The sequence below is a fragment of the Capra hircus genome, chromosome 25 (genome assembly GCF_001704415.2).
Source record: "Capra hircus breed San Clemente chromosome 25, ASM170441v1, whole genome shotgun sequence".
In the NCBI taxonomy this organism is placed as follows: Eukaryota; Metazoa; Chordata; class Mammalia; order Artiodactyla; family Bovidae; genus Capra; species Capra hircus.
In genome coordinates, this window is record NC_030832.1 from 32762848 (window position 1) to 32787708 (window position 24861).

General features: G+C 56.9%; 1 protein-coding gene across 3 annotated transcripts in view; it reads right to left on the reverse strand.

Annotated features, from left to right (window-relative positions):
- The window catches only part of GTF2IRD1 (GTF2I repeat domain containing 1), a 116307-nt gene that overhangs the window by 55511 nt on the left and 35935 nt on the right, over positions 1 to 24861 (reverse strand). For 2 of the 3 annotated variants that reach the window (XM_018040881.1, XM_018040882.1), the window contains exons 2-9: positions 20766 to 20894; positions 16102 to 16243; positions 13530 to 13685; positions 10975 to 11158; positions 9941 to 10251; positions 8829 to 8918; positions 6338 to 6421; positions 994 to 1177 (exon numbers count right to left, since the gene is read on the reverse strand). In XM_018040881.1, coding sequence (XP_017896370.1) covers positions 994 to 1177; positions 6338 to 6421; positions 8829 to 8918; positions 9941 to 10251; positions 10975 to 11158; positions 13530 to 13685; positions 16102 to 16243; positions 20766 to 20888 — 1274 coding nt within the window. In that variant the 5' untranslated portion in view covers positions 20889 to 20894. Of the gene's footprint in view, positions 1 to 993; positions 1178 to 6337; positions 6422 to 8828; positions 8919 to 9940; positions 10252 to 10974; positions 11159 to 13529; positions 13686 to 16101; positions 16244 to 20765; positions 20895 to 24861 lie in introns of those variants that run through there. The other variant, XM_018040884.1, reaches the window with a different exon arrangement.

Here is a 24861-nt window from a genome sequence, read left to right on the forward strand (position 1 = left end):
AGCAGGCACGTGAGTCCACGCAAACGGTGGGAGCGCGTCCCCAGAGAGCTCCCGGAACAGATGCCTGGGAGGGGGCCGATGCAATCAGTGCCGCTGGAGGCAGGGGCTGGACAGAATGGCCTCTGGCCCCATCCCTTTCATCTCTAACTATTTAGGAGGAAGCATCCCGAGAAGTCTGGCCTTGCCTGGAGACGCAGGCTCGGCAGTAAGTTGATCCGGATGTGAGGGCAAGGTCCCCTGCGGGAGTTGGGAGACAAGGTGGGGATCGGGGATGGAGGGGCGAGAGGTAGGTCTAGGTCTAGAAGGCAGGGGCTGCCATTCTGGAGTCCGTTGTGCCTGCCCTCTCCCACCCACCTGCACCCGGGAAACTGATCACCTGGAAGAGCAGGAAAGGCAGACAAACTACCAGCAGGCAGGGCCACCCAATGGGAGGCCAGAAGGCGAGAGGCTGGCCCATCCCACCGGAGCTCAGGGGGGCTCCCCTCTGAAGGCAGTTAAGGGCAAAGGCCTCAGCTCTCCTTCACTGTTGCTGTTTAGATACACAGTCGTGTCCAGCTCTTCTGTGACCCCACAGACTGTAGCCTGCCAGGCTCCTCTGTCCATGGGATTTCCCAGGCAAGAATACTGGAGTGGGTGCCCTTTTCTCCTCCAGGGGATCTTCCTGACCCAGGGATGGAACCTGCGTCTCCTGCATTGGCAGTTGGATTCTTCACCACCGCACCACCGTGAAACCCTCGGGTCTTCTTTAGGGGCAGGAAAACACCTCTGAGAACTTAGCAAGTGCCCACTTGGGCCAAGCACTGTGCCTCCATTTTTCCATTTCATTCTCACAAGAGGCCAGAAGGAGGAGGCCACACAACTGTCAGGGAATCCCTTCGTTCACCCCAACCCCTTGTCACTGCCCCAGGGCCCCGCCTCATGCCTGTTGTTCCCCCCTGCCCCGCTCTGCCACCCCGGTACCCGAGCCCAGGCTCCGCTGCTCCCCGCCCCTACCTCTTAATGACAAAGTGGATGCTGTGTCGCTCCTCCAGGATCCGCTTCAGCTTGGGGACTCCATAGGTGCAGGGGCGCTTGAAGGGGATCTTGTCTGGGATGCCCACGATCTCCACAGCCTCTGGGTCGCAGGCGATCTTCCTATAGGGGACGGGGACCATGTGGTCCAGGCCCAGGGCTTCCGCTGGAAGGGCAACGGCAAGGCTGAACGCGGGACGGAGGCTGCAGGACAGGCGGGGCCCCAGGGCCTGGTCATCACCACCTCCCACCTCCCAGGTACCAACCACTCTGGCCACACAGCAGCCAGAGGGGATCCTCCTGAAATATGTCACTCTGCCCTTTAAAAAATGCCCATAGTCTCCCATCTCACTCAGCAACAGCCAAAGTCCCACAAAGCCCTATGTGACCAGAACCTCAGACCTTACCTCCCTCCTTTCACCACTCTCTGCTTGCTCGCCCTAGTCTCCCCAGCTTTCTTTTTTTTTCGTCATGTGAGATCTTAGTTCCCCGATCAGGAATTGGAGGGCGAAGTCTTAATCACTGGACCGCCAGGGAAGTCCCTCTCCAGCCTACCTGTTGCTTCCGTAACACGCCAGGCACACACTCACCCCAGGGCCTTTGCATGTGCTCTTCGGTCTACTCAGACACTCTTCTCCCAGATCACAATAGCCTTCCTTCCCTCTCTCTCTCCATTCAAGCATCCTCTCAGCTGTCACCGTACCAGCCTAAAGCAGCCCCCTCCATCCCTTCCTAGCCCACTCTGCTTTGTTTTTCATCCCACGTTTATCATAACCTGATGTTACAAACATATTTATCTGTGCGTTGGTTCAGTCTGGGACGGAACTAGGGCAGGACACACAGTAGCTGCTCCCTGTGTATCTGGGAGTCAATTTGCGGCTTCAGGAAGCTTCCAGGCTCATGCTGGGCTCTTGGCAAGATGCTTCCGGTCATACAGGTATGCCCTTTCCTCCAGGGAGGGGCCCAGTAGGCTGCTCACTCGTTGGTGACATAGATGAGACACCGCTGGAAGCTGGCAGCTTTGCCAACAGCAGTGTACATGGAATCTGAGCTTGGGAAGCGGTTCCTTGTTTTTTTCTTCCAGACCATTCGGTGTGGTCCTACCATTTCAGTCGCTCTTACACCCCAGCTTCTCCTTTCTGCTCTTTTTTAGTATTTTAAAATTTTAATTAACTAATTCGTCTGCATCGGGTCTTAGTTGTGGCACGCAGGATCTTTCCTTGTGATGCGTGGGCTCAGTAGTTGAGACGTACGGGCTTAGCTGCGCCATGGCACGTGGGATCTTAGTTCCCCAACCAGGGATCGAACCCACGTTCCCTGAATCACAAGGTGGATTCTTAACCACTGGGCCATCAGGGAAGTCCCTTAGCCCCTCCTTTCCATTTATTCTCTCACCCAGTGGTTTTGAATGACTAGTATATGCTTGATGGTGCTATCATAGGGCCCCGAAGCCTGGGAGACAAAGCTGGGCTGGGTGTCCACTTCACTTGTGCCTTGCCCAAGGGTGTCTCCAGCCTGTCCCAAGGCCCCGCCAGCTCCCCTCTGCCCCTCAAGCCACTCTCCATCCTGGCCTGGCTCCTTGGGTCACGCCAGGCTTCATCTGCATCCAGACAAGTGCCAGCCCAGACCTGGACCGTCTTTCCTGCCGTCAGCCACGCCGGGACCCAGGCAGGGCAGAGTCTCCATCCAGGACGCTCCCTGGGGCGCCGCCAAGACTGTTTCTCTGTTGACGCAGCCCAGGTCTGCGTGGGCGGCTTTGGCAGCCAGATCCCACTGTGAAGATCACACTTGGCTCGCTGTCTAATTAAACCCTCGAAATCTCAGCAGCTGTCAAACCATTTCTCCGCCCCCCCCCCCAACTGGTTCCCGAGCATCACCAGCCATCCCCCCAGCCTCGGCACTTGAGTGATGGGTTCTTGGGTTTTTCGAGTCCATGTGAATCCAACTCCGCTTGGGTTCATCTGACTTACTGGGCCTGTCCTGCCACCAGCCCGGACAGAGATCTGGTTTGCAGAAGCCCCAGCTGCTGACTGCTCGGAAGGGGAGGATGGAGCCCCCATGTACAATCCTTGGGCCCTTGTGTCATTTCACCCTCTCCTCAGTGGTAGAGACGTTGAGGCTTCCTGAAGGCTGGGGTCCCCTCATTCCTTTTCTGTTGTTTTCTGTTTGAAGCCCCAGCCCCATCACCGGCCCACTTCACCCGGAGCTGGGAGCTGAAACGGCCGGGGTGAGGACCAGGAACAAGATCTGCAAGTCCTGGGTCTGAGGGATGCTCAGGTGTCCAGCCAACGTCCCCACCCACCCAGAGGGTCTCCCAACACTCACAGAGGGGGCAGCTTCTCCCCTGGGGAGCCGAAGGGACAGCTCAGAGGGAGCCCTGGCCTGAAAAGGAACAAGGACTGAACCACTTTAACCCCAACACTCCTCCTTGGATTTGGCCACGGTGGTGGGCCCAGGTGCTGGCCTCGGGGACAGGTGCAACATTCTGGAAACATCCAGCACACACAACAGGCTAAAGACTGGCACCTGCCGTGCCTGCGTGGTGAGGGCAGAACCCACCCACTGCAAATGGAGCCAGCCTTCACCAGCTACCCTCTCCCTGCTCCCCCATCCAGCTCACACCTGCCTGGGGAGCAAGGGGAGAAACTCAGGTGCTGACAGCCTTCTGCAGTACACAGCCTCGCTCAGACCCACCCCAACCCACCAGCCCATCAAGCCCACGTGACTTAAGTCTCCCCACCCCCAGGGTGGATCAAAGAACACCTCCTCCAGGAAGCCGCCCCTGACTCCCCAAGCCTGGCTCTGAGTCATCTTCCCTTTCTAAAGCGCCGCCCCCCCGCCCCCCGCACGCTACTACACACCAGCACGTACTACCGTATACCACCGGGTACCACCGCAGACACATCTTTAGGCACCTGCTGAAGCACCTTGAGACCAGAGCTGCTCTGAGTGCCTGGCACAAGGTCAGGGCCTCAAAACGCACGACTGAGAAGTGAGCCAACAGATCAATGAGTGAGAGCAAAAATGAAGGGAAGAAAGGGGGCTTCCCTGAAGGTTCAGTGGTGAAGAATCCACCTGCAGTGCAGGAGACATGGGCTCAGTCTCTGATGTGGGAAGATCCCACACGCCTCGGGGCAACTAAGCCCGTGCCCCACAGCTACTGGGTCTGGGCCCTGGAGCCTGTGCTCGCAACAAGAGAAGCCCCCACACCACAGCTAGAGAGCAGCCCCCGAGCCTCGCAACTAGAGCAAAGCCTGTGCAGCAGCAAAGACCCCGCACAGACAAACTAAATGAAAATTAAAAAAAGGGAAGAAGCAAGTGTGGTATGTGATACAGTAAGGACACATGTGATCTTCAACTCTGGTGTGTGTGTGTGTGTGTGCGTGTGTGCACGTGCATGTGTGTGTGTGTGCGCGTGCGTATACTTAGTCCTTTCAGTTGTGTCTGACTCTCTGGGACCACATGGACTATAGCCCGCCTGGCTTCTCTGTGATAATACTGGAGTGGGCTCCCATTTCTCCTCCAGGGATCTCCCCGAACCCAGGGATCAAACCCGTATCTCCTGCGCCTCCTGCACTGGCAAGTGGATGCCTCGCCGTGAGCCACCTGGGAATCCTTCTGGCAAATTGCCAAATCCCTGGAGGGGGTCGTGGGAACTGCAGATGGGTAGACAAGTTGGACAGAGGTGTGGGGACCCTGGGGACCCATTACTTGCGAACGGCGTCTGAAGTAGGGGTGCGGTCTTGGGGGACTGAACCCTTAACCTGGGGGGGGCGTCTGTAACTACAGGGAGTTAGGGTCAGAATTAAAACAAGATGTAAGGCCCCCAGCTGGTATTCACAGAGAACTGCAGGGTTGCATGGCGGAACACTGATTTCCGCTGTCAGAAGTGTTGTGAGCAGAGAAAGAGGGGTTTTTTCAGCCAAGCAGCGGGGGAGAGGAGCCGGCCAGGTGGCTCAGCGGTCATGAATCCACCTGCCAAGCAGGAGACTCGGGTTTGATCCCTGGGTCGGGAAGAGCCCCTGCAGGAGGAAATGGCAACCCACTCCAGTATTCTTGCCTGGAGAATCCCATGGAAGGAGGAGCCTGGAGGGCTACAGTCCATGGGGCCGCAAAAGAGTCAGACACGACTTAGTGACTGAACAACAGCAAGGAGGGGAGGGAGGGCAGTGGAGCTGTCTTGATTTGGGGCTGGTCTGGTTATGGTGAGAAGGTCAAGGTTAGGGAGGACGGGGCAACTCCAGGGCACCTGGCAGGTGGCTGTGGACTCCCAGGGCAGTGCTCTCCCTGGCCCCACAGGTGCAACAGTTCCCCTGGCCCCAGACCCTCCTCTCTGTCCCTGCAGCTCTGGGTGGTGCCCCCTGCTTCGGTCTCCTTATGCAGAGGGACCACTCCCCGGGGGGCTGCACGATGCCGGTGAGTTCAGTGACATCACAGCTGCGAGCCAAGTGATCTGGGAGTACCTGCGTCACCTCACCCCACCCTGGCCAGGGCCACACTGCATCTGATCAGAGTGGGGCGCACAGGCAGAGCTCCACAGAGGCTGAGCCAGTCAGTGAGGGTGAGACGCGACTGCTGATGGGACAAAGGTGTGGGAGGGGACTTGGGGATCCCAGGTCTCAGTGTGAGTTTACAGGTCTGGCCCCTGCCTCCGAGCCAACCAGTGGCTGCCCTGCACACTTGGCTGAAGCACCACCATGTGGAAGACCCCCGACCCTGGCCCTGGGTACCACCTGTGTCTGTGTCCTGGAATACCGTGAGCCGACATGTGCTCTGAGCCCGGCTCTGGCCCCTCACGGGGACAGATACAGACATGGTACATCAAACATGCGGCACGGAACAGAGAGGAAACCATCAGGCTTTTAAGGGCCCAGACTGAGTTTTGAAGAACAAGCGAAGAGTCTCGTCTGAAAAACCTGCCAAGGGCTCGCCAGGCAGGGGGCATGCCAGGAAGGGGGCACAAATGAGGTGGCGGGATACGGCACAGTGCCACAGGGAACTTGTGGGCATGTGAGGCCGACAAACAATTTTCTGGATGGTCCCCTAGATGGGCAGTCGCCCCACCAGGCTTCCGGCCCGCCTCCCACAGGTGAGTCAACGTCTGGGGCTATGCCATCAGTCCCGCCCCCCACTACCTCGGGGAATCTGGAAGGGAAATATTGACACAACCACCCCCTCCCCAGACAGGAGATGACATTCGCGTTGACGGCGCGCGGGTACCAGCATATGGCTCCTGCTGTCATGTTGGGGAACACGAGTGACTGCCACATAATGAGCTGCTCAGCACGCTGCCGGGGCCACCCCACGGCCCGCGCCGCCCACTCACCATATCTGCTGTTAAACAGGATCTGCACGCACTCCCGCAGCGTGTTGATGTCCTCGGTCTCCTTTATGAAGGCGTCCCATTTCTCTATCAAAACACAGGAGGGACAAGTGAGGCCCATCCGAGCAGGGACCCCACGGTCTGGAGGCTGCTGGCCTCTGTCCACCCACCGCATGGGTGTGCGCAGTTTCTGGGGTCCTGCCTGACTCTGTGCGGCCCCATGGACTGCAGCACGCCAGGCCCTCCATCCACAGGATTCTCCAGGCAAGAATCCTGGAGTCGATTACCACGCCCTCCTCCTGCAGGGGGTCGTCCCGACCCAGGGATCGTCCCGACCCAGGGATCGAACTCATGTCTCCTGCATTACAGGTGGATTCTTTACCCACTGAGCCACCTGGGAAACCCCTTGTCTGCCCCATGAGCAGTGTGTATTATGCAGGCACAGCCAGTCCATCCTGGGCCTCTCCTGAGTCCTGACCTTCAAAATCTAACCCGTCACGTCTGGTGCATCTGGGTTCTCACCCAGCTTTGGCCTTGTCGCTGTCCCCTCGAACCCACAGCCCTGCTGGCCTCTCCCACAAAGCCAAAGTCTCTGCCTCAATTTAGCGTGAGTCACTAAAGAGATATTTGGTTCATTAAAATTATAAAAGGAACGTCTTTAATTTATTAAGTGGTTATCTGGGCTAAGTACTTTATACATATGTAACATCCTAGCTGGGGCTTCCCAGGTGGCGCTAGTGGTAAAGAACCCTCCTGCCAGCCTGGGAGATGTAGGAGATGCGGGTTCAATCCCTGGGTCGGGAAGATCCCCTGGAGGAGGGCATGGCAACCCACTCCAGTATTCTTGCCTGGAGAATCCCACGGACAGAGAAGCCTGGCAGGCTACAGCCCATGGGGTTGCAAACAGCTGGACATGACAGAAGCAATTTAGCACGTAGTATCCTAATTAATCCCTCAGAACAATTTGTAAACATAGATAGCAAACGCAGCATTATTTCCATTTTGTATGTGGGAAAACTGAGTCTCAGAGAGGCTGAGTAACTTGTCTGAGATCACCCCACTAGTACCTGGTTTCTTAACGAACCTCTCACCAAAGTGAGGCTGAGACCTCCACAAGGCAAAGTTGCTGCAAAGGCTTACTTCATCCTTTTTTTTTTGGTATAAATGAATCCCACATTCTCCTGTCCCCTATACTGCGTGGTACTTAAAAAATGTGTTCACAGAACTTCCCTGGTGGTCCAGGGGCTAAGACTCTGGACTCGCAAAGTAGGGGGCCTGGGGTTGATCCCTGGTCGGGGAACCAGATCCCACAAGCCGCAACTAAGAGTTCACGAGCCCCAATTGAAGATCCTGCGTGCTGCAACGAAGACTCGCAGAGCCGAACAAACAAATAAATATATTCTTAAGAAGCCTCTCCCTTGCTTGAAAGGGCTGAAATTAAAACAAAAAATATCTATCCATCTGGCCACATATTTCTTGGACACTTGTTCTTTCACGAGGTGGAGTTTATTTCCTCTCTCTCTGTTTTGAGTATGAACTGGATGAAGTTCTTGGCTCCTTTTTTTCTTTATGGCCATGCCATGCAGCTTGCAGGGTCTTAGTTCCCTGACCAGGGACTGAAGCTGCGCCCCTGCAGCGGAAGCATGGAGTCCTAACCACTGGACCGCCAGGAAAGTCCCAAATTCCTGGCTTCTAATGGGTAGAACCGGAGAAGGCAATGGCACCCCACTCCAGTACTCTTGCCTGGAGAATCCCAGGGACGGGGGAGCCTGGTGGGCTGCCGTCCATGGGGTCGCACAGAGTCAGACACGACTGAGCGACTTCACTTTCACTTTTCACTTTCATGCACTGGAGAAGGAAACGGCAACCCACTCCAGTGTTCTTGCCTGGAGAATCCCAGGGATGGGGGAGCCTGGTGGGCTGCCGTCCATGGGGTCGCACAGAGTCAGACATGACTGAAGCGACTTAGCAGCAGCAATGGGTAGAACATGGCAGAAGTGATAAGTCATTTCTGAGGCTGGGTCATAAAAGATGTGTGGCTCCCTCCTTACTCTCTCAGATCACCAATTCCAGGAAGCCAGCTGCCACATTGTGAGGGTACGCAAGCAGCCTGTAGAGGCCCACGTAGTAAGGAATACGAATCCTGCCGACAGCCACACGGGCGAGCTTGAGGTGGATCCTCCAGCCCCAGCTGACATCTTGATCAACAGCCTCATGAGAGATACCAAAACCATAGGCGCCTGGCTACACTGCTCCTGAATTCCTGACCCACAGAAACCATAAGGCATCAAGGCCTGGCGTTTTAAATTTTGGGGCAATTTGTTACGCAGCACTGTGTAACTATTACATGTTGGTTTTATGCACAAGTCCCTTGTGCAGTGCTGGTCCTCCTACCTCTCACAAAGACTCAGGGGACACACATCCATGTCGGGAAGCACCACCCCAGTCCTGGATCCCCACTCTGGACAGGGTGCTGCCACGGGCACTGCCCTACCTGACTTGTCATGGACGATGGAGAAGAGGATCCGCTTAGAGGCATGGACATTCTGAATGAGAGGACCGCCAGGACCAGTGGGCTTCTGTCCTGGACAAGGGAGCGGAAAGGTACAGGTTCAAGGTGGGTCCCAAGAGGCGTTCCCCTAGATCTTGCTTGGGTGCAGAGGTCGGGGCTCTGGGGTAACATCTCCCCCACCAGTGAGAACCCAGAACTGAGCCCCGTGATCAAGAACTCAAGGCAGCTTCGCTGACCAGAGGCCTGAGACATTCGGTAGCAGAGTCTGCTCTCTGGATGGCACACAGAGAAAGGCAGAATCCCAGGTCACCTTTTACAGGTGGGGACGCTTGTTTCAGGCATATAAGCCCTGTCCTCCTGCTCAGCCCACATGTCTGTGGAGGGGAGGGTGGACTCCCTTTTTCTCCTTCTCGTGACTTATAAGCACCCACTCTGTGCCAAGCATTGCACTCAGGGCTGTAGCACAGTGGTTCTCAAACTTGAGCACGCACTGGAGCCACCTGGCACACTTGTCAGTTTGCAGGTGGCTGGGTCCCACCCCTAGTGTGCTGGATTCAGCAGGCCTACAGCTGGGCCCGAGAATGTGCACTGCCAGCGTGCTCTGCCATTTCTTCACGACGACAACCCAGCTGGACAGGTACTCTCAGCATCTCCATTTTACAGAGGAGGAGACTGAGGCTCAGAGAGGCAGAGAGATTTGCCCTGGGACACACAGCCACTATGTCGAGGGGCCAAAATAAGGATACAGGTCTTTCTCATGCCCAGTTCTCCCTTATGTTTCCAGTACCCCTAATTCCACACTGGGTATGAAGTAGGTGCTCATTAAATGCAAGGACCTGATTGGTATGCCTACTCCCCCCCTCCAGAGACTCCCCCGGGGATCCTCTTGGGCATCTCTTGTCCCAAGTCACAGATGACTGGGCGGAGGCTGGGGTCTGACTGAGTCCAAGCCAGGATGCCAGCTGCCCCACCCCAGCCCCTGGCTCTGAGACGCCTCCTGTAGCCCTGAGCACCCTGACCTCCCCTGGGAAGCTGCCCCTGCAGGAGTGACCTCTGTCCCACTCCCAGACTCAGGAGCCCCGGAAGCAGCTTACCACAGCAGTCCGGGAAGTCCTGGGCAGCGGGGGCCTTGGGCTCCGGCCCGGGCCGGCCGAGGCCCAGGTCACTGGGGCCAAGCGGGCAGGCGGGTGCTTCCTGCTTGAGCTCCCGCACGGTGTGGTTGGGGAGGGCCGTGCTATACAGGAAGCTGGCCACGGACGAGGAGGTGGCGGTGGGGGGCAGGTCCTGGGGTGGCCCCTTGGGGGTCTGGCCGTGCAGGCCACAGTCCCGAGCCCCCTTGGCTAGCAGAGAGACGCCATTCAGCTCCACCAGGGCCTTTGAGTCCCGCCCGCCATCCTCAAGCGGCCTGGGTGAAGCAAAGGACACGTGATGGCTGTGCACCCCCGTCCAGCCAGGGCTACGTCTGCCCCCAGCCCTCCCTGCAGAGAGCACGACAGCCTATGAGGCACACGGGATGGGAGCGAATCCTCATTTACAGGCGGGGGTGCAGGCCTGGGTGGGGGTGTGACATGTGCAGGGCCCCATGCCTGGGCTCTCCCCAAGAACCACCCATCGCATCCTTTCAGCTGCAGCCAATCGGCTTTCATCTCCTAACGCATCCCTCCTCCCTGGCCGCGGTGCCCTAGCCCCGATGGGTGACTCAGGCTGCTTCCCGGCTGACCGGGCAATCGGTACCCTCCCCTGCCCACCAGCTCCTAATGGAACCCTTGCTTGACAAGCCCAAGGAGCACCACGATGTGGCTTCCCGCCTCCACACAGGCTGTTCCTGATACCTGCAGGGCTGCCGCTGCTATTTCTTCCCCAGCTGAGCCTCTCTACACACAGAAGTCCCCAGGGAAGACTTCTGTGACCACACCTGGCTTGGAGCATGCTCTGTGCTTGCGTTTCTGCCTCACTCCTGCCATCAGACTGGAAGCTCTTACAAGCAGGGACCCCGGTTGGGAATCTGAAGTCCCCTCCCCTCCAGCTGGGCCAGTGGCCGCAGCACGGAAGCAAGTCATCGTCCGGCCCAGACCCCACGGTCCGGTCACTGGCTCTCGGCCACTCCCAGGCTGGCGGCCTCACTCACCTCTTGAGCTTGAAGCGGATCCGGTGGCTGTGCTCCAGGATGGCCATGAGGGCCTTGGGGTCGTACTCGGTCGGCCTCCGGAAGGCCAGGCCCTCAGGCAGCCCCTGCACGGCCAGCAGCCCCGGCTCCCGGAGCAGCCGCTCGTAGGGCAGTGGCACCACGCTGGCCCTGCCCAGGGCCTCGCCTGTGGGCACGGGGGGTGGAGGAGAGAGGCCTGATGAGAGGGCAGCCAGGACAGGGCGGGGGCCAGGTGCGCCCCAGAGCTGGGGCTGTGCTGAGCCACTCCCTACGGTGCCGGGCCCCCAGGAGACTGGATCCCACAGGCCCCTTCGCCTGCCAACCTCACACAGACTGACCCCCCTGCAGGTGGAGCAGGCGGGGGCTGTGGACAGCCCCCCTGCGGCCGAGGGCCACGGCTGCCCATCAACAGGGCCTCCTGGCTCCCCTGCCACTCTCTTCTCCGGGCATCTGGGTGGAAGGGAAAGCAGGGCCGGGGGCTCAGGCAGGAGGTGAGGAGGGCGTGGTGAGAGACAGAGAACACGCAGAGGAAGGGCAACTGCCGGCGGGAGGAAGCAGAAAGGATGAGAGAGGGGAGGGCAGGGGAGGAAGAGAGGGATGGAGAGGAAGCGAGAGACAGAACAGACAGACAGGCTGAGAAGATGGGCAAGAGCTTCCCTGGTGGGCCCGTGGTTAAGACTCTGCACTCCCTATGCAGGGGCGCAAGTACCCCCCTACCCTGGCTGGGGTACTAAGTAAGATCCCACACTCCACATGCTGTGGCCAAAAAAAAAGATGGCGAGCATGAGGGAAGCGGGGAAGGAAGGGGTGGCCAAGGGGCCTGGGCTCACGGGCTTCTGCCACCCCCCACCAGGAGCCAGAGGGCTTCCCAGGTGGCGCTAGTGGTAAAGAACCCGCCTGCCAATGCAGGAGACGTAAGAGGTGCAGGCTCGATCCCTGGGTCGGGAAAATCCCCTGGAGGAGGAAATGGCAGCCCACTCCAGTATTCCTGCCTGGAGGATCCCATGGACAGAGGAGCCTGCTGGGCTACAGTCTGTGTGTGTGTGTGTGTGCCGAGTCGCTTCAGTTATGTCCGACTCTTTGCAACCTGTGGACTATGGCCTGCCAGGCTCCTATGTCCTTGGGATTCTCCAGGGAAGAATACTGGAGTGGGCTGCCCTAATCTCCTCCAGGGGAACTTCCCAACTCAGGGATCGAACCCGAATCTCCGATGTCTCTTGCACTGCATGTGGGTTCTTTACCACTGGTGCCACCTGGGAAGCCCAGGGGGCTAAGGTCCATGGGGTTGCAAAGAGTTGGACACGGCTGAAGCGACTGATGCACGGCACCAGGAGCCAGAAGGAAGCTGTGCCCCTAGTAGCCACACCTGACTCTGCCTGAAGCAGGCAGGCAGAGTCGGGGTGCAGTGAGCAGGGGCACAGGGGCTCTGGGCATGTGTCCTGTATCTGGCAAGAGTGTCTGCAGTGAAACAGCCCACCACGCGTGACCATCCTCCCATCCCAGGGGGCCCCCGTGCCCACCAGGGCCTCCAGACCCTGACTCTTCTTGGTTTCCTTCTACTGACATCTAGAGTCCAGCAGGGTTTCCCCACTCGCCCAGACCTCTGCTCCAGAAAGCCAAAGGCTGCAGGAGGGGAAGGAATAACGCAAAGGAGAAATAATGGGGGGCCCTCAGGGATGGAAGGGACCCGCCTGAGATCACCCAGGGAGCGTGGAGGTCACCACTGGGCTGGACGCCTGGCGGCAACCTGACATGTCCTGAGGGAGGCCAGGCCTGCTCATCCCTTCCCCTTCTCCCACTCCAGGGGAACGACTTAGATGGCCAGTTAGCCTTCATTCAGTCATTCAACAAACACCCCCTGGGCTTCTGCTGTTGCTGGGTTCTGAAACTGCAGGCTAAGAACAGCAGAAAGTACAAGCAGGTCCCGGATCCTGGAGAGCAGCTGGGCGAGGCCACAGGGCACAGCGGTGCCCACAGGGGACCCTAACCCAGCTCGGAGCTGGGGGCTTCCTGGAGCTGAGCCTCAGAGAGCAATGCCGTGTCCACCAGACAGAGGGGAGGGCCGGCCCGACAGGCGCAGCAGAGCAAAGGTGAGGAGGTGTGAAATGAAGCCGCAGTGAGTGGGAGAAGAGGAAGGGGGTCAGAAGGGCTGGAGGGGGGGTTGGCGGGCTGCGGTGGCGGCTGATGCCACGTCCAGGGTGACAGGGAGCCCAAGAAGGGAGCAGAGGAAAGAGCTCTGTGGTCAGACCTGTGCTTTAGGAAGATGCCTGGCACAGGGCAGGTGGGGGAGCGGTAGGGAGCTGGAGGTTAGATCAGGGCAGGGATGGTGGTTCAAGGAAATGGGGCTGGGCATGGAGATCCATGCCTGGGGATGCAGAATGGGGGAGAGCTGGGGGGTGAAGGGGAGAAGGCCCCCATGCCTTGAGGTTTTGCCCACGGCCTGCAATGGCGGGAGCGGGGCCTCCTCAGCTGGAGAAGGTGGGGCCGGGGGCTCCCACCCACCTGGGGGCCCCAAATGGAATGAGGAAGGATCTTACTATAAAGAACATCAAACACCTCCTCTACCATCTTCCGCAGAAGGTACACGTCCGAGCCATGTTCCAGGGCAGACCGTGGGACGTTCCGGCCGCCACCCTCACCCCGTGGCACCTTCTTGGGGTGCTCTGCCTCCGGCTCCTTCCACGGGGGCCCTCCTGCAGGACACAGAGCATGTGAGGCCGTGGTGAGTTCTCATCTCACCACCAGCCCAGTGAGCGGGGATGTCCCTGGCTTGGGTTGAGCCCTGCAGCTGGGCACGCAACACGGAGTGCCCACGGAGGAATGAATGAAGGATTAATGAGTGAGTGAGGTCTGCCCCAGCCACCCTGCCTAGGGCCAGGCTGGTCATCTGAGTGCCCAGTGCCCAGCACAGGGCCCTCAACCCTGCTTACCTCTAACTCACCAGCTGACCCTGGGTAAGTCCCTTCCCTCTCCGGGCCTCAGTCTGTGAGCTCTCATCCAGGAGACTAGCTGGCCTGGGGCAAAACTGGGGTTCAACGAATGTCCGGTCCAGCACCCCTTTCTGTCTTAACCAGTCGAGGTCCTACCTCTGTGCTCTGCCAAATGGGGAGATGATGGGGACCCCAGCAGGAGGCTGAAGGGGGCTGTGAAGCACTTCATGCCAGGCTGGGCCAGGGTGGGGGCCTGGGAGCCTGGGGAGGATGCTAGAAACTTCGTTGGAAAGAGAATGAGAGGAGGGCCCGGGGGCCGCCCCCTCTCAGCTTGGAGTCTGCTCTCCTTGGGGACCTGTGAAGCTTGAAATAAACCAGCCAAGTTCCCGGCGCTATAATTAGCGGCTCTGCCCGGCTCTGGGAAGCCAGGTGCACCTTCCCCAGGCTCCACGCTGGCTCCCAGCCTGGCCCACTAGGGCCAGACCCCGCCACTGCCCACCCTGCCCAGGCCCAGGTCTCCTGCCCAAGCCTGGAGAGGGGACAGGTTCTGAGAGCCGGGTGGGAGAGGGGTTTGGCTGGGGAAGCAGCTGGACCCTAGTAAGGATACCATGATGTGTCCCAGCACCGGGGGTCAGCCTTCCCAGAAATGGCTAACCCCAGAGTCCAGGACCTGGGGTGGGGTAATGAAAGGGCTACTGACAGCGAGGCAAACAATGGCTGGCGTTTACTGGGCATGAACTACGTGCCCGGCACTGTTCTAGGTGCTTGCCATGTATTATCCGTTTAATCCTCAGCTTGACCCAGGAGAGGGTAGTACCGTGGTCCCCTTTCACAGATGAGGAGACTAAGGCCCAGCAGGTGGCAGGGCTGGGACGCGGCCCCAGGCGTCTGGCTCCAGGGCCTGATTCTTAGCCCCAAGAATTCTGAGTCTCCCAAACCATGGGCTTGCATGCCCATGTGGGCTCTAACCTCCCAAAAGGGGAAGCCAACCCCCCTCCCTGGGGAGCTCACCACCAAGCTGGGGCACCAGGCGTGCAGATGGAAGTTGTGGGCACAGGAGGAGTGCATGGAGTGGGCTTGGGGCAGCCACAGCCTGGGCGCTAGGTGGAGGGGCATGGATGAGGCCGGGAGGGGTGTGAGTCTGAAGGATGGGGGGCATCTGCCAGGCACAGGGGGGTGGGAGGGCCTGTCAGGAGGGGGGAACAGGAGGGACGGAGGTGGCAGTGAGCAGGGACACGTACAGAGCCGGGGATGTGCGCTTGGGCACCAGGGATGCAGGGAGGAGAGAACGCAGAGGCCCGGCCTGCTTCTGAGGAGCCCTAGAAGCCCAGGCGGCACTGAAGAGTTGGGGGCTTCAGAGTGACCCCTCCGGATCGAGGCTACTGGCTCACAGCTCGGAGGGCTCATCTCTTCTGGGAGCAACAGGGGCCCTTGGCAGGGGTTCTAGAGGGTGCACAGGCTGCACCCCCCATTTAGAAAGGGCAGACCCCACCTCCATCACCCGTTGGCTGCGTTTCACACCCCCACCACCGTCCCCGGATACGTTCACTGCATCTCACGTTCTCATCTGTAGACTGGGGGCAACTGTCCCCTGGGCCCACTGGGAACTGCAGAGAGCTCCAGCGCCCAGCACTCTTCATCACTTCATCCCTAACTGCTCCCGTTTCTAGAGCATTCTCTACGTGCGGGACAAGTCCCCAGTCACTTCATCCCCAGGGGCCTCCAGGAGGCGGTTCCAAGATTCTGTTACCGTGACAGGGTCAGCGCCAGCCTCCCAGGGCTGATGTCAGGATGAAGGAGTTAGTGCTTCAAGGGTGTTGCATGCAGCAGGCGCTCAATAACTATTAGCTGAGCACGTGGACTCAGTCACCGCGTCAGGGATGCACAGGAATGGGGCCACAGCACTGGGCCTCAGTGTCCCCTTCTGTCCCTGAGCGGATGGAGGCGGCCGCATCTGGACTGCCCGGGGCTGGGTCAGCTTGTCTCTCTTGCCCGAGGGACTGCAGTGTGATTCCACCCCGACAATGCCACGTTGGGAAGCCTGCACCCACCCTGCTTGCCCCGTGTCTCCCCCGACACAGGACGGTCACCTGGTGTTGTGTCAGGGACCCAGTGAGGGGCCAGCTCTCCCATCCTCCAGGATAGCGGGCCCCGGCCCTCTGGAGCCCCGAGTACTCACGGCAGAACCTGAGGAAGTCTGACTGCAGCTCCTTGCGTGCGTTCAGGAACATTCTCCCCTTTTCGGTGCCAACCACGAAGGCGCTTTCATCATGCACGGCGACACAGGCCACCTCGGCATTCAGCTTGGACAGCGCTGAGCACTGCGCGGGGAGCAGGGATGTGAGCCCGGGAAAGGGCCCCCAACTCCGGACACCCCCAGGGCCAGATCTGGGGGGATGAGAGCTGAGGCCCCAGCTGCCTGAGATCCCCGTTGCAGCTCAATGTCTTGGGTCTTAGATGCTGCAGTGGGAATTAATGAATGACCCCCATAGAACTTGGCCAAGGTCGGGGAAGAGGACAGGTTATGGTTTCTGGAGGAGGACAAAGGCACACAAGGTCTGTGTCCCACCCCCAGGCCCTTCTGCTCTGGTGGGCTTCTGGCCTCAGGCCTGGCCCCAGCCCAGAGGCGATCCTGTCCTGGGCTCTAAGTCCCCGACGAGGAGGTGGGACGGGTCCTAGGAGAATCAAGGCTAGATTTAGGCTTTAATCCTGCACCAGCTTCTTTCTAAAAGTCATGCCCTCCTCTGGGCCTCAGTTTCTCAGTCTGTAAAATGGAGACAAACCATCCAGCTCCCAGAGGTGCAATGGCCTTGTACTGGGGATTCAGTGGGGCCTGGCTGGTGGGAATGAATCTCTAAATCAGGGCAGCCAGTGCAGGGATGAGGCAAAGAGGTTCTTTCTACAGCCCCAGAGTTGAGACTGGTGGGCCTAGGGCACAGGAAGTCCTAACACGGAGGCCCTGCAACCAAGACCACCAGCATCTCAGGCCTCTGACCCACCTCACTGGGAAAGCCTGCCGGCAAAGCTCGTGGCATGCAGTAGTCAGTCAGTCAGTTCAGTCGCTCAGTCGTGTCCGACTCTTTGCGACCCCATGGACTGCAGTACACCAGGCTTCCCTGTCCATCATCAACTCCCGCAGCTTGCTCAAACTCACGTCCATTGAGTCGGTGATGCCATCCAACCATCTCATCCTTGATCACCCCCTTCTCCTTCTGCCCTCAATCTTTCCCAGCATCAAGGTCTTTTCCAATGAGTCAATTCTTTGCATCAGATGGCCAAAGTCCTGGAGCTTTAGCTTCAGCATCAGTCCCTCCAATGAATATTCAGGACTGATTTCTTAGCGACTTAGCAGCAGCAGCAGCAGCAGCAGCAGCAGCAGCAGCAGCGTCTGATAGTGTCGGTTTTTATCTCAGTTAGCGCTCTGTGGACAGTCAGAAGTCTGGCTTCTAATCACAATTCCGCTGCTATGTGATCTAAGCCAGGTTCTAGATTTAAGAGCCTAGATCTGATAGAGTGCCTGATGAACTATGGAATGAGGTTTGTGACATTGTACAGGAGACAGGGATCAAGACCATCCCCATGGAAAAGCAATGCAAAAAAGCAAAATGGCTGTCTGGGGAGGCCTTACAAATAGCTATGAAAAGAAGAGAGGCGAAAAGCAAAGGAGAAAAGGAAAGATATAAGCACCTGAATGCAGAGTTCCAAAGAATAGCAAGAAGAGATAAGAAAGCCTTCTTCAGCGATCAACGCAAAGAAATAGAGGAAAACAACAGAATGGGAAAGACTAGAGATCTCTTCAAGAAAATGAGAGATACCAAGGGAACATGCAAAGATGGGCTCGATAAAGGACAGAAATGGTATGGACCTAACAGAAGCAGAAGGTATTAAGAAGAGGTGGCAAGAATACACAGAACTATACAAAAGATCTTCACAACAAAGATAATCATGATGGTGTGATCACTCACCTAGAGCCAGACATCCTGGAATGTGAAGTCAAGTGGGCCTTAGAAAGCATCACTACGAACAAAGCTAGTGGAGGTGATGGAATTCCAGTTGAGCTGTTTCAAATCCTGGAAGATGATGCTGTGAAAGTGCTGCACTCAATATGCCAGCAAATTAGGAAAACTCAGCAGTGGCCACAGGACTGGAAAAGGTCAGTCTTCATTCCAATTCCAAAGAAAGGCAATGCCAAAGAATGCTCAAACTACCACACAATTGCATTTATCTCACATGCTAGTAAAGTAATGCTCAAAATTCTCCAAGCCAGGCTTCAGCAGTACATGAACCGTGAACTTCCTGATGTTCAAGCTGGTTTTAGAAAAGGCAGAGGAACCAGAGATCTAATTGCCAACATCCGCTGAACCATGGAAAAAGCAAGAGAGTTCCAGAAAAACATCTATTTCTGCTTTATTGACTATGCCAAAGCCTTTGACTGTGTGGATCACAATCAACTGTGGAAAATTCTGAAAGAGATGGGAATACCAGACCACCTGACCTGCCTCTTGAGAAATCTGTATGCAGGTCAGGAAGCAACAGTTAGAACTGGACATGGAACAACAGACTGGTTCCAAATAGGAAAAGGAGTACGTCAAGGCTGTATACTGTCACCCTGCTTATTTAACTTATATGCAGAGCACATCATGAGAAACGCTGGACTGGAAGAAACACAAGCTGGAATCAAGATTGCCGGGAGAAATATCAATAAACTCAGATATGCAGATGACACCACCCTTATGGTAGAAAGTGAAGAGGAACTAAAAAGCCTCTTGATGAAAGTGAAAGTGGAGAGTGAAAAAGTTGGCTTAAAGGTCAACATTCAGAAAACGAAGATCATGGCATCCGGTCCCATCACTTCATGGGAAACAGATGGGGAAACAGTGTCAGACTTTATTTTTCTGGGCTCCAAAATCACTGCAGATGGTGACTGCAGCCATGAAATTAAAAGACGCTTCCTCCTTGGAAGAAAAGTTATGACCAACCTAGATAGCATATTCAAAAGCAGAGACATTACTTCGCCGACTAAGGTCCATCTAGTCAAGGCTCTGGTTTTTCCAGTAGTCATGTATGGATGTGAGAGTTGGACTGTGAAGAAGGCTGAGTGCCGAAGAATTGATGCTTTTGAACTGCGGTGTTGGAGAAGACTCTTGAGAGTCCCTTGGACTGCAAGGATATCCAACCAGTCTATTCTGAAGGAGATCAGCCCTGGGATTTCTTTGGAAGGAATGATGCTAAAGCTGAAACTCCAGTACTTTGGCCACCTCATGCGAAGAATTGACTCATTGGAAAAGACTCTGATGCTGGGAGGGATTGGGGGCAGGATGAGAAGGGGATGACAGAGGATGAGATGGCTGGATGGCATCACGGACTCAATGGACGTGAGTTTGAGTGAACTCTGGAGTTGGTGATGGACAGGGAGGCCTGACGTGCTGCAATTGATGGGGTCGCAAAGAGTTGGACACGACTGAGCGACTGAACTGAACTGACAGTCTCTCTGGGCCATGATCATGCCTTGAGTGGCAGCTCCAGCCGGGAGTCGCCCTGGTGAGGAAGCTGGAGACATCTCAGGGCTAGCAAGACTGTCCCCTGGGGCAGGGATGGTGTTCATTTCCTCTCTCTAAGATTAAAACCAAACCCTGCCGATTCTTTTCCCCGAGGCAACATGGTAAAACAAACAAACAAACAGATTCAGCTGTCTCCAAGGGGAGGCCACCAGGGCTGGAGGCGAGCCTCTGCTATGTGGTCACTTCACAGCCGAAGAAGGTGAGGTCACTGCGGGGACTGGATTCACCAGAGGCACAGAGAACGGGGGTCACAAGGAAGCTTCTGGAAAAGGGTCACAGACTGGATGGGGGGAGGTGATGAGCAGACAGCACTTTGCCCCCTGACCCCCTGCACTGCAGACTGCCTGAGGACCTGGCTCAAGGGCTGGAGGGTGCCAGCAGAGTTAAGGCACTGTCAATCAAGTGCCACTGCCATCCACGAGGGTCCCTCAGGACACCTGTAAAGGCCTCGTTGCAGGGCGGTGGGGGAGTCTGTCCTGGTCATGGCACGAGGACAGAGGGCCATCAGCTCCTCCAAGGAGCCTCTGAAACACCCTCCACGGCAGCACTGCCAGCCATACTCCGTCATGTCCGACTCTGTGACCCCGCGGACTGTAGCCCACCAGGCTCCTCTGTCCATGGGATTCTCCAGGCAAGAATAGTGGAGCAGGTTGCCATTCCCTTCTCCAGGGGATCTTTCAAACCCAGGTCTCTGGCACTGCAGGCCGATTCTTTGACGCTGAGCCATTGGAGATGGTCCCCTAGAATTTCTGCAGTGATGGAGATGTTCTATTTCTACACTGTCTGATAACATGACCACTAGCCACATGTGGGCCCCCCAAGCTCCAGAAATGATGCTTAGTGTAATGGAGTCACTGAAATAGTTTATCTGGTTATTCATAAACATTTATTTGGCTGCTCCGGGTCTTAGCTATGGCACAAGGGATCTGTGATCTTGGCTGCAGCGTGTGGGATCTTTAGTTCCCTGACCAGGGATTGAACCCGAGCCCCCTGCATTGGGAGCATAGTCCTACCCACTGGACCACCAGGGAGGCACCAGGGAGGGACACTTGTGACCATCCCAGGGATGGGACTTGAAGTGCGAGAGGTGACGAAACGAAGACAAAGGGTGAGGGGACGAGGGCTGACGTTTCACAGGCTTGATCTCACTTAAGTCTCCTGCCTGCTTGGAAGGGCAGAGGCCTTGGGGCAGGTGGGGGACACTGAGGCCTAGATCGGCGGGGCTCCTGTGAGCACCCGAGTTACGAAGGCCAGCTGTCCCACTGCCCCCCGGGGCACTCACCATGGAATCTAAGGCAGACACGAGGCTGGTGATGATCTCGTCTTTGCGGGTGAAGGCGGAGGTCCAGCGGTCAGGCCCGCAGCCGTTGGCGGGGATGTCACAGCGCTTTCCCAGCAAGGCCATGGTTGCCTGGATGGATGGAAGGAGGGAGGCGGGGAGCAGGCGGAGGTGGGCGGGGCGGGACACACATAGCGTCTGTCCCCCCCATAACCCGCCAAGCCCCCAAGACCATCTCCACCTCCCAGGTGGGATGAGTCGAGGACTGGTCTTCTCCTCCCCCAAGGGTCTTCCATGCATGAAGGACTCTGAGCTCTAACAGGCCTGGAGCCGCTGCAACCTGCACGGTGCGCACAGGTGTGGGAGACAGGCGGCAGAGTAACCAAGGGCTTGTCTCCCCAAGTCTGCACCCCGGAGCCAAGCCCAGTGTCAGGAGCAGTCTGCCTGGCAGGCCCTAAATGCCAGCTCTCCCTCCTCACACTGCTCTGGCGTGGCCCGCCCTTGCTCACACAGCCTCCATAGCTCCCTACTACCCACGCTAGCTCTCGACTCCTCAGCTTGGTATTCCAGGTTCCAGACTTGTCCCTTGCCTCAGCTCCTCCTTATACCCCCATGCTCTGAGTCCTCTAAATGTCACCATCCTCCAGACATATGCCCACCCTTTATGGGTCTTCAGCTGTCACTGGTTCTATTGTCCAAATGCCCTCCCTGGCCCCTTTGGCATCCATTGACTGCCTCCTTAGCTTTAAAAAAAAAATTATTATTTTTTTTAGTATTTGGTCACGCTGCACAGCATGGTGGTGGCGGGGGTTGGGGGGGGGGGCCCGTCTTAGATCTCTTACCAGGGATTGAATCCCTGCCCCCTGAATTGGAAACTGGAGTTTTAACCACTGGACCGTCAGGGAAATCCCTGCCCCCTTAGCTTTCAATTGTCACCTCTGCTGGGAAGGCTCCCTGGATTGCCCCCTCTCCTACCCCTTCCTCCCCATGATGGGCCAGGCATCACTGGTCTCCCCTCTGTCCCTAAGCGACCCCATCACAGTTCCCAGGGGCAAGGCTGCTGCTGCCCCAAGGCTGTGGAACTTCAGTCTACTTCCTGGCTGTCAGGACTGAGTCTCAGGGGTGCAGAGAGATACAGCAGGACAGAGGCCCCTTCATCCCAGAGGAGGTTTCCCCAAGACAGGACTTTGCCCCTTGTCATGAGACTTCTGGAGGAAAGAGCTGGGGTGCCCTCAGATCAGGGCCCCATATCGGGGCTGCACCTGGCGGGGACAGGCCTGCTGGTCCTAAATCACCCGGCCAGGCCAGGGCCCCACTAGATAACAAAGGTCAGCCTCCCTTGTCCCCTCCCCACCCCCCATCCACCCTGCCCCTCCCTTTCCTGATCGCAGGAATCAGGTCCGAGGATCCCTCCCCCAGAATGCCCCAGTGCCAGCATCTTCCTATGGGCCACCTGCCCCCTCGTCAGTCCAAGCAAAGGAGAGAGCAGAGAGCAGAGACAGGGACCCTCGATCCCCTGCCCAGGCTCAGGCCTTCTAGTGCTCTGTACAGAGGCCCCAGGTGGCCAGTTCCAGTGAGGGAGGAGGAAGCAGAGCTGCAAGCGTCAGAGGGAGTCTGAGTCCTACCCTGTTGGCTTCCTGGCGGGGCGGGCGTCTGTGCACAAAACTGGGGCCGGGGGTTGGAGAGCCCCAGCAGGTGACAGCTGGGCCTGCTGCCTTGGTGCTAAGTCCAGAGCGTCTTCTGCCACCAGAGCTGCCCACCCACCAGGCCATAACCTCTATGAGGGCAGGGACTGGTCAGCCAATTCCTGCTGCACCCCAAGGACCCAGCTCAGTGTGGTCCAAACCACAGACTGTGGCCTTTTAGTGGGTCGTGAAATCGATGACACAGAACAGCAAATGTCAGAGCCTGTCACACGTGACATGGTGAGACGTGTCCAACTTCAATGATGGAAACATTCAAAGGAATCAGGGATGTGCTAGAGCTTTTCTCACGAAATTAAGACGCTTGCTCCTTGGAAGAAAAGCTATGACAAACCTAGACACCATATTAAAAAGCAGAGACATCGCTTTGCCGACAAAGGTTCATACAGTCAAAGCTATGGTTTTTCTAGTAGTCATCTAGGGATGTGAGAGCTGGACCATAAAGAAGGCTGAGCGCTGAAGAATGGATGCTTTTGAATTGTGGTGTTGGAGAAGACTCTTGAGAGTCCCTTGGACTGCAAGGAGATCAAACCAGTCAATCCTAAAGGAAAGCAACCCTGAATATTTATTGGAAGGACTGATGCTGAGGCTGAAGCTCCAATACTTTGGCCACCTGATGTGAAGAGCCGACTCACTGGAAAAGATCCCGATGCTGGGAAAGACTGAAGGCAGGAAGAGAAAGAGGTGACAGAGGATGAGATGGTTGGATGTCATCAACTCAATGGACCTGAGTTTGAGAAAACTCTGGGAGAAAGTGAAGGACGGGGAAGCCTGGCGTGCTGCAGTCCATGGGGGTCACAAAGAGTCGGACACAACTTAGTGACGGAACAACAAGAGCTTGGCTCTGGACACTGTCCTGGCCCAAGCTGGCTACTTAGTTGTAGATGAATATTAATTTTAATAACTGGCCAGGTCAGCAGTTGCCCTAAGTGAGTATGGGTTCACGTCTAAATGTTTATGAAATGTATTTATTCTCCTAGGTTGTCTTACCTAAGGGGGAAAAAAATCCACAATTACAGTCAAATGTTTTAATATCCCATTATCAGTAACTTTGATAACAAGCAGACAGGAAAGCTATGGAACATTTGAAATACACTATCAACCATCTTTTTTTTTTTTTGGCCGCATGGCATGTAGGATCTTAGTTCCCCAAGCAGGGATTGCACTCACACCCCTTGCAGTAGATGTGAGGCATATTACCCACTGCACAAGTTCTTGCCTTATTTTTTAATAAAAGCTTGAAACTGGTAGCATTCAGGGATGCTGAGGGTTATGCCAGGCCCTGGATAGGACATGCTAATGGACCAAACAGCAGCCAGGGGCTTTCTGCGACACAAAGCCTAATCTGGGGGTATTGCAAGAGCAGCTGAAAGGGTGGCCTGACTGGGGTGCATGGAGCCTTGCCCCCTCCCCTCAGCCACCCCCCTGCCCTCCCCAGTCCCTTCAGCCACATCCAGAAAGGCCTCAGGCTGCCAGCCTCCCAGCTGCTGGGGCGCAAATCAAATCAGGGCAAAGCAGGAGGCACCAGACAGTGCTCCAGGCCTGGCCTCCGGGTCGCCCCAGACGGCTGCCGGCTCCTTCCGGCAAAGGTCCTAATCCGTTTAGGAAGGAGCCAGGGACTCAGGGAAGGAGGAGGGGAGTGCGGAGGGGGCTGGGCTGTGGGTCGTCCCCTGATTCCTTGTCCATCATGCTTCCAGGACAGAGAAGATTCTCCTGAGCTCCTGAGAGGGGCAGGTTCCTGTGGCTTGAGCTGCTGCCAGTGGAAGAGGGGTCGCCTAGAGTGCTGGAACAGGCTGGGAGCTATGAGCCTGGAACCATGCATATGTGGTGAGACCTAGCCCTGGGGCTGCCAGAACCACACGGTGAGGGGGGGGGGGCGCGGTCAACCATTGAAAGCCCCTATTTTCTCATATGCAAGGTGGAAAAAGTGAAAGTGAAGTCGCTCAGTAGTGTCCCACTCTTTGCGACCCCATGGATTGTAGCCTGCCAGGCTCTTCTGTCCATAGGATTCTCCAGGCAAGAATACTAGGGTGGGTTGACATTCCCTTCTCCAGGGGATCTTCCCGACCCAAGGATCGAACCCAGGTCTCCCGCATTGCAGGCGAGACTCTTCACCATCTGAGACACCAGGGAATCCCAATGTAAGGTATAAGGTGAGAAATGTGTCAGGTGGGGCTACTTCTAATCTGAAAATGAGGGAGAAGAAAACCATCCAATAAGATGAACAGACTGCACAGAACAGAGAGCACGGAGTATGCTAGCTGAGCAGGAGTACGGAGCTGTACAGGAGACGGTCCCCGGGGGGAACGGATGGGAGGCCAACGTCTGAGCCACGACACAGGTCACATGCCAGCGAGGATGGGGACACGATGAGGCTGGAGCAGCTAAGGGCTGCT